The 14,029-nt window shown below is 32.5% G+C and overlaps 1 protein-coding gene and 1 long non-coding RNA gene across 3 annotated transcripts; one reads left to right on the top strand and one right to left on the bottom strand.

The window, feature by feature from the left end:
• The first annotated feature begins 158 nt into the window (after positions 1–158).
• Positions 159–1,973, top strand: LOC126821298 (uncharacterized). The gene is made up of 3 exons (XR_007680397.2): positions 159–395; positions 1,424–1,515; positions 1,857–1,973. It is a non-coding gene; the product is annotated as an uncharacterized LOC126821298 (long non-coding RNA).
• A 4,701-nt stretch (positions 1,974–6,674) lies between these two features.
• Positions 6,675–13,877, bottom strand: LOC126821296 (seipin). 2 transcript variants are annotated; one of them, XM_050549700.1, is made up of 8 exons: positions 13,565–13,877; positions 13,129–13,204; positions 12,492–12,567; positions 12,114–12,196; positions 9,775–9,909; positions 9,500–9,597; positions 8,177–8,382; positions 6,675–7,329 (listed from the first exon to the last, which is right to left on the bottom strand). In XM_050549700.1, exons 1-8 carry the CDS (start codon positions 13,783–13,785, stop codon positions 7,061–7,063), a joined length of 1,164 nt encoding a protein of 387 aa, XP_050405657.1. In that variant the 5' UTR covers positions 13,786–13,877; the 3' UTR covers positions 6,675–7,060. The 2 variants fall into 2 exon arrangements, with proteins under 2 accessions (XP_050405657.1, XP_050405658.1); XM_050549701.1 differs by having other exon boundaries at positions 12,129–12,196.
• Between the last annotated feature and the right edge of the window lie 152 nt (positions 13,878–14,029).

The raw sequence follows: 14,029 nt of genomic DNA, 5'->3' as shown, positions 1-14,029 counted from the left end.
CTATAAAGATTGGAACCAACGGAATGTTGAGAAAAAAGCTACAGCCTGTGATGTTACAGCCATTTAACATTGAAGTCAATGGGCAAATAATTGCTAGTCTGAGTCCTGATTTTATTACCTGAGTTATCTCCCCTTAAACTGCTCTTCATATTAGTAACAAGATGGCTGCGCCCATTCAACAACAAGTGGCATCAAAACAAACGATTAAATTAATTGTTTTAGGAAATGTCATCAAGTCAATTTCATGCATTCTTCTACTTTTTATTGCAAAAATTTCAAATTCTCGATTGAGTCTAATAGATAACAGTTTACTAGCCATAAAAGTTGACATCTTTTGTATAAGTGGATTGGAATTGTTTACAAACTTTCTGAATAAAGAAAAAGTTCAGTTCAAGGTATGTCGATGCCCTGATTGATAAGATTAACATAATGATGTGGATAACGGTTTTTGGAGATTTTATGTGTGTGAGGGGGAGGGCATAGGGAGCATGATCAGGCTTATTATTTCTTGGAATTCTCAACAAATAAAACTAGCCTACACTTACTCGGTCAGTTACTGCAGTACTTTTAACTTTAGTTTAGCTCAGTTCACAGTTATGTAAATTCCCCATAGTTTTAAATAAAGATGGTGAGATAACTGTGATGTTATGAAATGGTGATTAAACACTTGAAGAACAACTCATACACAGGGCAGGAGTAATGGCGGAATGGTAACAGAATATAGTCATTACCGTTGCGCTTTGCATTATGGTCATGTAATGATTATGTTATGAGTAATGGAAGATTTCATAAGTAATAAAAATATAATTAATTACATCCCAAAAATCATATAATAATGGTCAAATACATTTCAATGTTTTTTTAATTACCGGTACATTTGTTGATTGCAAGTATATTGGGTCACCAGCCATAGTCCCGTCTAAGATTCTCACTCCAAACCTCTTTAAATATTGAACAAATTCTTAGTTATTTTACCTTTTCCAAAAATTTATCTCAGACCTTTCTTCAGCTTCCATTTTGGTATGTGACATGTCCAAATTGAAATCGTATCACTTACCAATATCGCATATTTTCAAATTTAGAAATAACAATAGCTGCAGGTTGAGAGTCTTGGATAGAGAAGTACCGTAACAGAAAGGTCTGAGGCATTTGAAAATAATTTAGCTTTTAAACCATGCATAATAAGATAGAATAATTATAAAAATTCTAATAGACTTCTGAACCTTTCTGATGATCTGGAAAAACTAACAAAAAATAGAGCCTTATCTTTTTGAACAGTCCCAAACAGTCAGGTAAACCAGACTACAAGACACCATTGTTTTGTTAAATACTATACTGGTACATCATATCACATTCTAATCACAAATTCTTATGTGATCCTTATTAAAAATAATTTTGTTCATTTTTGTTTATATGATAAAAGCTGATAGATTGGGCAAAATGTGTCATATTAATGGTTATTTCCTGTGCATTTTTCTATGTAGTAGCAGTTGTATTTGGTGCCCCTTTTCTACAGTAAGTAAAAACTGAAGTCTTTAATATTTGAGTAATACAACAATATTTCATCTATATTTTCAAATAATTCTACAGTTTGATTTAGATTAAGTATATAACTGTAATCATATACAATTTTCACTGGAAAAATATGTTCTTAGCAATGCACACTTTTTGTATTGGCACACATTCTTCTACTAGAATCGTGTGTATACTCTGATAATTATTCAGGCCAAAATCAATGAGAAATTTTACTGGGAAGATAATTATGAGACATTTACTGGAAGATAATTCGGCGGGCAAAATATTGACGGGATTGACTCATTAATGTCTTAAAACAGCTAATAATTTTCTTTATTTAGGCATACCAATGAAACATTTCACTTAGCAATATTGTTGACTGTTACAACAGTTTTACCATGCTGTCTAGCTCTAGGTACAGATATTGCTAATTGGGTGAAAGTATTTGTATTAAACAGGTAAGAGATATTTTCTGATTTGATCACTGGTCTATGTAACTAATATTTGTCATGGTACATAAATGCGATACATGGAGATCTAAACAACTTCAACAATGTTCAGGCTCAATACCACTCTTGTTGTAACTGAATAATATGTCCCAATCTTTATTCTGGTCAACAAATTGTACTATTTTACAATATTCCAATTAATTGATGATACAAATTTCATCTTAACACACCTAATTTAAAAAAATTGGAAAAATTCAACTAAATGATTTGAAAAGCCTAACGTAAACCTTTTCAAATGTGACTTGTATTTAAAAATATTTTCAAAGCATCTGGACAAGTAAAATAAGATGTAATGGATAATTTACGCAACAGGTAGGACACTTAAACATCTAATACTTAGAATAAGGCTATTATTTATTTTCTGGAGCTGTCAAGCCAGCAAGAGTGTTATTGTCCCTTTAAACCACAATAAGAATGAAAGTGTAAATTGAGCAAATATAGTTTTTTGGGGAAGTAGTGTAAGCATACTCTGCTTAATGTATGATGTATCCCCTTATTAATGTATCTGGAATTGAAATTCCATTGATATATGCAGCTCGCAATGCAATAATCCTGCTACAATTTTGTTGTCCACGAAAACTTATTGATTGTTTTTTTTAATTCCAAGCTGGGACATCATCTAGCGTTGGTATTTTGAGTTTTGATTAAATGTTAAAATTCAATCTGAGTACATACATTGTATTAACATGGATTAAGCCGTGGGCAATTTGATACTTTATTAAAAAATGCAAATTGTGCATCAGGATTTCAATTGAACCATTAGAAATCGACAGGATTTGTCTATATTCAGTGTAGGGGGGTGGATGACCAAATGGTTAGCATGTGCACGCTGTATCATACGGTCTGTAATTGAGTCAACTGATGTGGTTTTGATTCCCCAGTTGTACATGACAAGGAGTAGGGTCGCCTGTCTAACCTCGTGGGTTTTCTCTGGGTCCTCCAGTTTCCTCCCACTGCTAAAGACCCATATGCACAAGCAAATTATTGAAATAAAATTGAACCATGTGCTAGTCCCGAAATGACCTAGTTTCTGTCGAGTGGACATTAATCCCCATTTCTCTCTCTCTCTATATATATTCAATGTCTGATGCGATAATGTTTGACAATAGTTTGAAATCAATAATGGTAGACTGCTCATCAACGTAGGCTTCATGTTTATGTTATAAACATGTCATAGAATATACCAGAAAAATTCTCTTAAAAAGGATTATTATTAGTATGATAATAACTGTTGGACTGTTCATTTTTTAAACCTAATTCATTTCAGTTACGAAGTAGGTGCTCCATTAATATGTTACATCACTAGTATTATGGTTGTTTTAGGAGCATGGATGGGAGCATTTCCTATTCCATTAGATTGGGATAGACCATGGCAGGTGGGTTCTTATTAGCTTTAGAACATTAAATAGCTTCTCTCTGAACAATCTTCAGATTCTGAATAATGTGAGGGGCGTTGGGTGGCTGAATGGTTTAATGCATGCGCTTTAGGTCATAAGATCTGCTGTTTACTCAAGTTTCATGGTTTTGATCCCAAATGTGCAAGTGACAAGGAGTAGGGTCACCTGTCCAACATCGTGGGTTTTCATTGGGTCCTCTAAGTACCCCCACTACTAAAGACCCCTAAATGCAAATGAATTAGTGAAATTAAATTGAACCATGTTAGTCCCAAAATGACCTAGCAAGATCACTTTATGGAAATATGTGCAAACAATATTATAAAGATTGCCTCTGATTATGGCTAACAAGGAGATAACGGTGCATATTTGGCTCATCTGTCATAGAGACATTCTGTTGTACACCATGGTAGGGTCGTATGTAGCATCCATCTGGAAATACAGAATAATTGTTTCTCTTACATTATGTTATACCTTATATAATTTGTTGTTGGGTGTTTAGGATTGTCTGTGCTGTTTTTATGTTTTGCTGGGCATTTGTGCTGTATTGTCTTTTAAATATCATCAACTACAAATTCCCGTTTACAGTTAAAGTACATAAGCAGTTTGTAGGACTTCGTACTGTATATTTATTTCTGTTGACAGTAGTGTGTTCAGGGAGGGAAGGGGAAGGCGGTCCCAAGCACCATATGTTCAGAGCTCAACAGTCAACACCCACAACCACTTAAAGAGTTGGGTTTCAATTATATTTCAACTATGAAAGAAGAAAGAAACTGTTAAATTTATATGTTTTTCTAATTTTTTTTCAGATTTGGCCAATAAGTTGTGTTATTGGAAATTTGATTGGTTATTCTAGTGGACTTCTGTTTTCATCAGTATATCTTTTATATAGATACAGGCTTCTAAATAAATTTAAACTAACCTGAAAATGTGAGCGTCTCGTCAGATCTGTACCGGTAGTTGGAAAGGTCTTCAGATACTTTCAACATGAGAACCCAAAAAATATATAGGCTACAGTTTTGGAATCATTTTGTTTAGCTGTCACTTGTTGAGACTTTGAGTTAGGGGATACTATGATTGTCAGTCCGGGACTTGACAGAATTACAATCAAGTGATGCAGAATTCAGTCCTGTCACAGTTCTGTCAGTAAAGTGGAATCATGACGTAATGAAACACTACGAATATGTTTCAGCCGTTTTAGTTCTTTAAAGTCGGCACATGCGTTGTAACTTTAAATACCCCCTTTCACTCGATTGACAATACTTTTAGGATTGAGAGAATTCAATTTCGGAACGCTCAATTGGGGATCCCCTTATAGTCAAAGAAACACATTTTTATGTGTTATCGCAGATACTTTTCTGTATTATGTGAGCTGACAGTGTGCTCTTTGGTACTGTGGGACCCCCTTTCACTTGATTGTCACTATATTGGGGATTGAGAGAACTCGATTTCTGAACGTTCAATCAAGGATCCATTTATAGTCAAAGAAACATGTCGCAGATACTTTCCTGCATAGCCTTGGAATCGGACTGCATCATGTTAGCTGACATTGTGCTCTTTGATACTGTGGGACGGAATAGAACATCTATCAAAACATCATACATTTACAAGCTACAGAATCAGACTGAACTATTGTAGTTGTGGTAGTAGTATCTTGGTACTTTGACGTCTTCTTCCACAGAAGTGATATCGCAAACACTGTTGTAGTTATGTAAACTTTATTTTATATAGTTTTCGATCATAGATTTTGATCAAAGAATAAATAAATCTATTATAATTGTCTACAAATCTTTTAATTCGATTTCTTCTATTTACATATCACAGAATCATACTCAAACAAATGAATAACGGGATAGTTTGAAAATAATGCATGCATCTCAATTGAATCAAGTATTTGTAAATCCTTCCACTAGCTAATTAAACTGACAGTCACTCAGAAAAATATTGGTTACTGGTAGTCCACAATAATAAAATTTATTAAAATATTTTATGGTGTACACATAATAATAATTAGAATGGTTCGCATATTTTTGGAGTGGGAGGCCTGTCATGCAATTATACAATATACAAAAATAGCCTACTTAAAAAATTAACAAAAGATGATATACATTAACATGAACAAAATATGACATTTCTGTGCATATTTAAAACTAGAAAATATGAATTATAAAACAAAGGTTATATATAAATATGATGATAAAAGCACACAGTTTATCTTAAAAAAATAAATAAACATTCCATTGTTCTTAAATGTTATTAAGAAGCTTTTTTGACTTGAATAACCCCGAGACAGTTTTAGAACAATACATACATATATACGTAGTACATAACACTATTTCTATATTTGTTAGATTTCTACAAGTATAACATCATATAAAAAAATTATTTTGGTTTTCAGATAACCCTGGGCCACTTGACCTGTTTTTATTTTTAAAAAAATATAAACAGGCTCATTAATTACGGCAAATAATTATTTTATCCTGGTTACAGGAAGTAAATCTATAGAAAAATTGAATGAATCCGTAAGCTGATTTATCAAGTACACAAACCTGATAAATGTTATTGAGTATCATAAATGATACTGGATAATCATACATTCCTATAAACAACAATTTGGTGTGAATAGAAGTCAATAAGCCATGTAGTGATCCTTTGACAAAATAAAAACCCTAAAAAAAGGCCCAACTCTCTCTCGCAGCAGATTTTTGGGAAGGATTGTCTGAGGGCCAGAATATATTTTTTTTGTATGGATTAAATATAGTTTTTTTTAAAAATAAGGTTAAAGATACTTTCCCACAAGAGTACTTATTGGGTGGTTATTTCCAAACAAAAGTGTTACAATTTTGGGGTATATATGGAAAGTAGAGACACCCAATCTTACAAGAAAAATGCTGGGTTCCTGACACTAATTGACAGCTCGACGATTAAGCACTGTCTGCACACATAGATTGTCTAACCTCTCTGTGTTGGGGAGTGACTGGTGTATACGTTGATAAACTTGATGGTGAGCGGACGTGGAAAAAGTTAGAGACTTAAACAAAGATGTACAACATTTTCTAAGATAAAAACCTTGGGAAAAGATGTGTTCAGGGGACAATCCGAGAATTTCGTTACTTATGGTAAATGGACAGGGATTAAAGACAACATAATCTTTTATATGCAATGAATTCTCCCCCGAAATTTGTGAAAGCAAAGTCATGTGATACAAACATGACTTCTTATACTATTTTTTATAGCTTGGTGTATTTCCTTGTGAGAGGGATTTGAAGCAAATTTTTGATAGATTAACGAGTTTGAATATGTTTTTAGTCCAAATATATCATCAAATCACCCTGATTGTACGTGGGAAGGTATTTTTAACAGATGTGAACAAATTGGATAAAATTTAAACCCATGATTTCTGAATCATTTCTTAATATTAGATTAATCTGACATTTAGTTTTTTAGGATTAAATAATACACAATAATTTAATACTACAATGTATGTATCTCAAATGACATGGTGTAAAATAAAATAAGTGACATGTTAAACAAAGTTGTTCGGAAGATCTGTTATATTTTGTTGGAAACAAATTCATCAAACCATACATACATACATTTATGCTGTTTTTCCTGAGTTGAACTTTGGAATAAAACTTATTTTTAATTTGGGAGATCAAAATGAACAAGTTGTTGACTAGGTCTACGTTGTCTCAAAGCTGAGGTTGTGGCTGTTAAAAGAGTTACATCCCCTGATTTGAGAACAGTTTCTTCTCCTTCGGGTGAGAGAAAACCAATACTTTCATCTTGTATATCATGTGAATTATCATTAACTAGTATACCAACAGTTTCCGGTTGTATATTCATTCTGTCAGCTTCTGATAAATCTTCATTTTCTCTGTCTGCAGATTCATCTGTTTCTTCGGCTTCATCTTAAATATAGAGCAAATTATGTTCTTAGATTAATGAAATGGGGTTTCAAAACCCACTCTTTTCCACCGACTTAGCTATAGAGTGTGCCCGAACAGTAGTCCTACAACTTACTCTTATTTCGAATTCCAACTGTGAAGGGTTCTTTTATGTGCATGTCTATGTGTACACAGGACCTTGGTTTTTCATCCCATCCGAATTACTAGACACTATCCTTGCCAGACCTGTCCTGCACCGCTGACAAAGGGGGGGGGGGGGGGGAGAGATTAAACCAAAACCAAACGAACTTTCTCGGTCAACACCAGGAGCAAACCCAAGACCTGGTAAATGAATCTGCATCTTATTCACTGAGCCACTATGGCTCACATCATGATATTTATTGGACTGGGTTCCAAATATTCCAGGTTTATCCCAGAAAAATATTTAGCAGATCTGGCAAAATACTATTATCTTTTTTGAGCAGCATTTAGCAACTGACAGTGTAATAAACACAAAAACATAATATGGAACACAATTAAAGCAACGCTTTGTTTAGGGTTCTCTCAACATTTTCAAGCAAATGATGATCAACGAATCGTCACTTTAATTGTGTTCCATATTATGTTTTTGTATTTATTAGGTTACTATTGTTAATTAAAATTTAATTTACTATAGCATTTTTCCTTATAAAATAAAATGAAGGTTTTTTAGGAAAAATGAAAATGATACAAGTATGCTTCGCAGCCATTAATTTAATTGACAAATACCAAGATCAATTGTGGGACCTCCTGGATTGCCTAAATCAGCAACTGCGACTCCCTAATATTAATTCACCCAAGCAGTTATATATACACATGTAGTAATACCAACCTTTCTCTCGATCTAATTGAGCTTGAATCCTAGCTCTACGATCAAATAATGAATACCGTCTGTTAAATAATATTGGATCTGCTATCTCTTCCTCTTCCTCACAGAAATATTTATACCACGATAAAGCAGCTATTACACAAAAAAATACAAAATTACACGCAATGCCCACAGCACCACTTGAAGCTGGCCAATAAAATAGATAATATCTGAAATTATACAATTATATAGAATTAATATACATTGATTGGTAACAGATCTAAAATGTGTCAATTATTTAGCACTAATATACATATGTATATAGTCAACAGATCTGAAAGTGTCAATGGTTGGAGAGAGAGAGGGATGGGGTTTAAGTCCACTCGACACAAACTAGGTCATTTCGGGACCAACATATGCTTGAATTTTATTTCAACAATTCGCTTGCGCGTAGCGGTCTTTAGCCGTGGGAGGAAACCGGAGGACCCGGAGAAATGGTTGGCATTAAAATAAAATCTACAAGATGATTGGCAGGGTTGTATTAACCTGGTGGGGTCTATGGGACCAGTTGGGGTCCCATCACATTCTGCATTTACAGATGCAACCCATTCCTTACTGATGAATGAAAAAATTATGGAGGTGATTATAGGAAATGCTTATATCTGAAAAGACAGCAGTCTGAACTCTTTACTTGGCAAAAATCAAACAATTCCTTCCATGAGAACATGTAATTTGAGACGATCATGTTCACATTAAAATTTTTAATTTACAATTCTCATTTCCTCCTGACACCCAATTATCCAGTACAAGGGGGAAGTGGAATGTGGACCCATCTGATTAAAACACTAGAAATGTCAACGCTGGTTGATTAATCAATGTCTGACGTCAAAAGCCACTCGTATGACCTTTGATGCGACCTCCCATCACAACTGGTCAGATCTTCATGTAGTGTAGGCCATTAAAATTATAAAAAAAAAAAAAAAAATGAAACGGATTATAGATCTGTATTTTAATCAGATTGAATGTGGACTCCGCATCTTCACTCGGACTCGTTGATAAAATACCTCAAACAGATACAATTGCTGACGGTTTTTAATTCTAGGCACATGTATTACCCCATTCATTTGATTCTGTTGACAGTTAATCAGTAAAATGTTGCCACATTACCGGTAGTTATAATTGCTTGCAACCAACATCAACATGGGGGATTTAATACATTGTATAACAGAACTCTTGAGTGTAACACAGAGTTCAAGTTGTGAATATTTTCAAGTGCTGAAACATTAGATGTACATGCTCTGGGGTACATGGAATTATTTAGTTTAACATAATATTCATATTTCTTACCTTAACCCTGTAAAATATGCAAATATATTTAATTTTGCTGAATAAATTTGTATTTTTTTATTCTGTATTTCTATTAATGTTCCCACTGATGGATAATTCTGAAATAGAAATGATGAAATAAAGTATAGGTACTATAGTAAGATTTTTAATATATTGAATGATTTAAAACCTGCTCTCATTCATGAAATGAAACTTCAATATTTCTACTATATACATGACCCTTCACATATTTTAAACCAACTAAAAATATTCTAAAATAAACGTTTAAAACTTACAAGATCATCCACATAAGCTGAAAATATTTCCACTTGTAAAATTTGTTTTTCTTCGGACAGACCCGCTATAAAGGCTGGAGCAAATGCCAAAGTTTTTATGATTTTTAATAAAAATGATTGGTAATGAAGTACAGCCTGTAATAGAATCAATATTTGATAAGTTTATACATTTAGATACAAGCAGCTGATGTTCCGAGCAAACAAATTACTTACTCTGCTTACCTTAAGCAGAAAATGATCATCATTGAATCTAATCATGGATGGTATTAATGTATTAAAACTATACACTCAGATTCATCACTCTTATTCAGTTAAGAGTCAAACTTGTCGTGTTCAATATTCTCAACCATTCAAATTGCTTGTCATTCTGCTTAACCTAAGAAGAAAATGCTCACTTTCGAACTTAGTCATGGTATTTATGCAATAAAACTATACACCAAGTTACTGTGTCCCAAAGCATCGAAAAAAACTCAAATTACTTATCTCTGCTTAACCTAAGCAGAAAGTGCTCATCATCTAACTCAGTCAAGGTATTGATGTATTGAAACTATATACCGATATTCATCCCTCTTATGCAATTAGATTCATTACTCTCATCCAAATACATTACAGTAGCAGATATGTGATAGATGGACAGACAAGATAGATGAAAACATTTTAAAACTTTTCTCTGAAATTGGGGGACGGAAATAAAACTTTATTTTAAATACCATGTACCTGTAAGTTAACCAATTAATTTGATGAAATGGGTTTTATTTCATAGGTTAATTACATAATACAAGAAAAAAAAACACCAAAAATTTATAGCCAACAAGTAGTACCTAATTAAAAAATTATTTTTTACTATAGATGAGGATAATTCAATTGCTGATATAATAACAATATATTTTACTGTTATTCAGATTTTCTCATTTAAAATTACTTTATATGATTCAAATCAGATCATGCGTACATGTACATGTAGGTCTACAATTAAAATTGATAATAATTGGTTTTGTCGTTCTGGCATTAATATACACATTAAACATTATTAATTAAATAATCACAATATTTTAATTTTATACTACATGTATAGAAATGGATTTACTTTAATTGATTAATTATTATTACCCAGTTATCACCTTCCCTCAATTAAAATAAATAAAATTATATCATGTGTACCTCTAAATATAATAATCTTAATTGGTTTGATTGTTAGCATTAACTAATTAATCACTATATTTTAATTTCATTATTGATATTGAAAGGGACTTAATGTCTTTATTCAGTTTTTATAATTACTGAAAAGTGTAGACATGTATACTAGAACTTACTTATAATTGTTTTGTTTACAAACAAGATACATGTATATAATAAATAGGTAATCCTGACAATAGCCTACTGTTCTTTTCAACCTATTTAACACTATATACATGTAACAATAACAATCTGGGGGAATACAAATCACCTGTTATAAAACCATGGTATACAGATCATTGTCTATATAATACACCTGGTATTATTGTCACATGATATGGGATATTATATTGGGATTATCTGTATTTGGAGCAGATTAACCTAAAAGTTCAGTGACAATAAAATATAGGCAGACAGTATTTTATACCAAAAAGATATTAACCAATATTTTGTTTGGCCGAGTATCAATTGGGTGTTCACAAATCCTTGACCACATACTGTATGATGTAAGACAAAACAATTTGGCAATTGCGATGTGGTATGACATTGTACATGCATATCAAGAGAGAGAGAGACAGAGAGAGAGATGGCATTTGAATGTTCACTCAACAAATACTAGATCATTTTGGGACTAACACATGGTTTAATGTTATTTTAATAATTCTCTTGTAGATAGGGGTATTTAGCACTGGCAGGAAACTGGAGAACCCAGAGAAACCCATGAGGTTTGGCAGACAACCCAACTCCTTGTACAACCCAACTCCTTGTAGATGAAAACATTTTAAAACATTTCTCTGAAATTGGGGGACGGAAATAAAACTTTATTTTAAATTGCGATGTGGTATGACATTGTACATGTATATCAAAAGAGAGAGAGCGAGAGATGGCATTTGAATGTTCACTCAAATACTAGATCATTTTGGGACTAACACATGGTTTAATGTTATTTTAATAATTCTCTTGTAGATACATGTAGTGGTATTTAGCACTGGCAGGAAACTGGAGGACCCAGAAAAACCCATGAGGATTGGCAGACAACCCAACTCCTTGTACAAGTGTTGGATCAAAACCATTCCATCTAACCCAATGACAGACCTTCTAGGCCAAACACCCCCCACCCCCAGTATTTCAAGATTACGTTGTATACACTTCTAAAAACTTACTGATTTAGAACTTACAGAACGAGATGACCGAGCTGTTAATTTGCCTGTTCTATCATACATCTGTACCTTTACCATAAACATACCTGAAAATAATCAAAAACATTCAGAGGTTAGATTTGTAGACTTTTAAAAAATTACATTTGGGTACCGGTACATAGAAAGAATGAATGAATGGAATGTGGTTTAATAGCACATTAGTACCAACTGGGATATATTGTGGCAAATACATAGAAAGAGTGGGGAATAGATATTTTTAGGAGATAAGCACAAATTGGTTGGGTAAGGAGATGTCCCCAAAAGAATCGAACACATTGAAAAATTTTATAATTATATTAAAAAGATGTATTTTCTATAATAAAGACTTAATCATTTAATTACCTATTTCTTGATTTATCGGGGATTCTGGTAACTCTAAATCTACCAGTATTCGGTATGTCTGCCCGGCTCTTAATATCTGAAATATCAAGATCATAAGCTTATATATAATTACCTGTAAAGTCTTTTTTTTTCAATTTTCAAAATATCAAGTTTCCATGGCTTAAAACACACTAAAATGTACTCAAATTGGATGCCTAAAAATTAATTTAGAAATCAAAATACTGGTAGATAATCTCTTAGCTTAGATTCACTGGATTAAAGAGACCTATTGGTGGCAATGGTTTGAATTGACTAGATTCTACATGTATATCTTTGCAAATACAAAACAGAACTGAACCATTTTTAGACTGATATTCCTTTTAGAAATTCAACTTGTACAATACTGTAGTTTTCATGGGATTAGCAATCCCTCAAATGATGGTCAGTTATTTTAATACCCGCAATTAAAAATTAACTTAATTGCATTGAAATCTTAAAAAGTATGCTAAAAGCTTATGCAAATAAAAGAAAGGCTTTTAATAATATCTAGTTGACACAATACTTTGCTCATTTTATGATGTGGAAATTATACTAATTTAAACAAAATTTAATTCAATCTATTCTGAATTAGATAAATTTTCAAATTGTTGTTATTTACCTCTTCCCGACCATATTTTCCAAATGAAACATTAGCAGTTGGGAATGAACACATTCCAACTCCATTTTCACATACACTGTAACAAATAATTATTATAGATATATACAGAATATAGTAGTTTATAAACTTATTACACCCTTCAAATTAAGTTATGTATGTTTTGTCCTCACATACTGTTGTCTATACACATAGATGTAATCCCTCATGTTTCAGACTATTTTGATGATGAATGCATATTTTACAAAAAAAGTATTCTACAGCTGGGGTTCTGCGGTTCTGTATGTATGCCCTATCTTATACTAGACTAGAGTTAGAGGTCATTAACTCCAAAAGTGCCAGATATTACAGTAGTTCTAACTACTGACGTTTAAATGCATTTTTTAAAACTATCAATAAAATAAATTCAATCAATTAAATAAAATTAAAGTCAACTTACTCAAACTCAAAATAGGCTTCGTTTACATGAGAAGCATGGGGCATGTATATATAATAAAAACTGGCATAAACAAAAATTGATAACCACAACAAGAACACTAATATTCCAGATATAATAGATATTTTTAGCACAGTATATTTCAATTTAGACACTGTCCATTGTAGAAAAAATCCCGTCCATTCTAGGACGTTAGTTGCTACCCCTAATAACCTGCTGGTCATTTTGTTGGTTGTCTGTCCAATTACTCTCAATTAATACCAACATTGTTGTCAGACAAACCAAGATCATTTTTGTTTTGATCTTTAATCCTGTCGCTAACATCAAGGACAAAAGTGGGTCAACATTTAAGAATAGATGATAAACATTCAAAGTTATATTGAATATAATAATTTACGTTTTTTGTTATCAATATAGTTTTATTTGAAGTAAAAATTTGAAATTCGATAGATTTTAAAAGATCTATTG

This window comes from Patella vulgata, chromosome 5, assembly GCF_932274485.2.
Source record: "Patella vulgata chromosome 5, xgPatVulg1.2, whole genome shotgun sequence".
Taxonomy (NCBI): domain Eukaryota; kingdom Metazoa; phylum Mollusca; class Gastropoda; family Patellidae; genus Patella; species Patella vulgata.
Note: the sequence above shows the minus strand (reverse complement) of the source record. Positions and strands in the feature narration are given on the sequence as shown.

Excerpts from the sequence above, each read along its gene's own strand:
- LOC126821296 (XM_050549700.1), bottom strand. The coding sequence starts at position 13,785 with ATGACCAGCAGGTTATTAGGGGTAGCAACTAACGTCCTAGAATGGACG. Across the intron at positions 12,197-12,491 it reads CCCGATAAATCAAGAAATAG|GTATGTTTATGGTAAAGGTA; the intron begins GTAATTAAATGA and ends GATTATTTTCAG. Across the intron at positions 9,910-12,113 it reads GTTCTGTAAGTTCTAAATCA|GCTGTACTTCATTACCAATC; the intron begins GTAAGTTTTTAG and ends ATTCTATTACAG.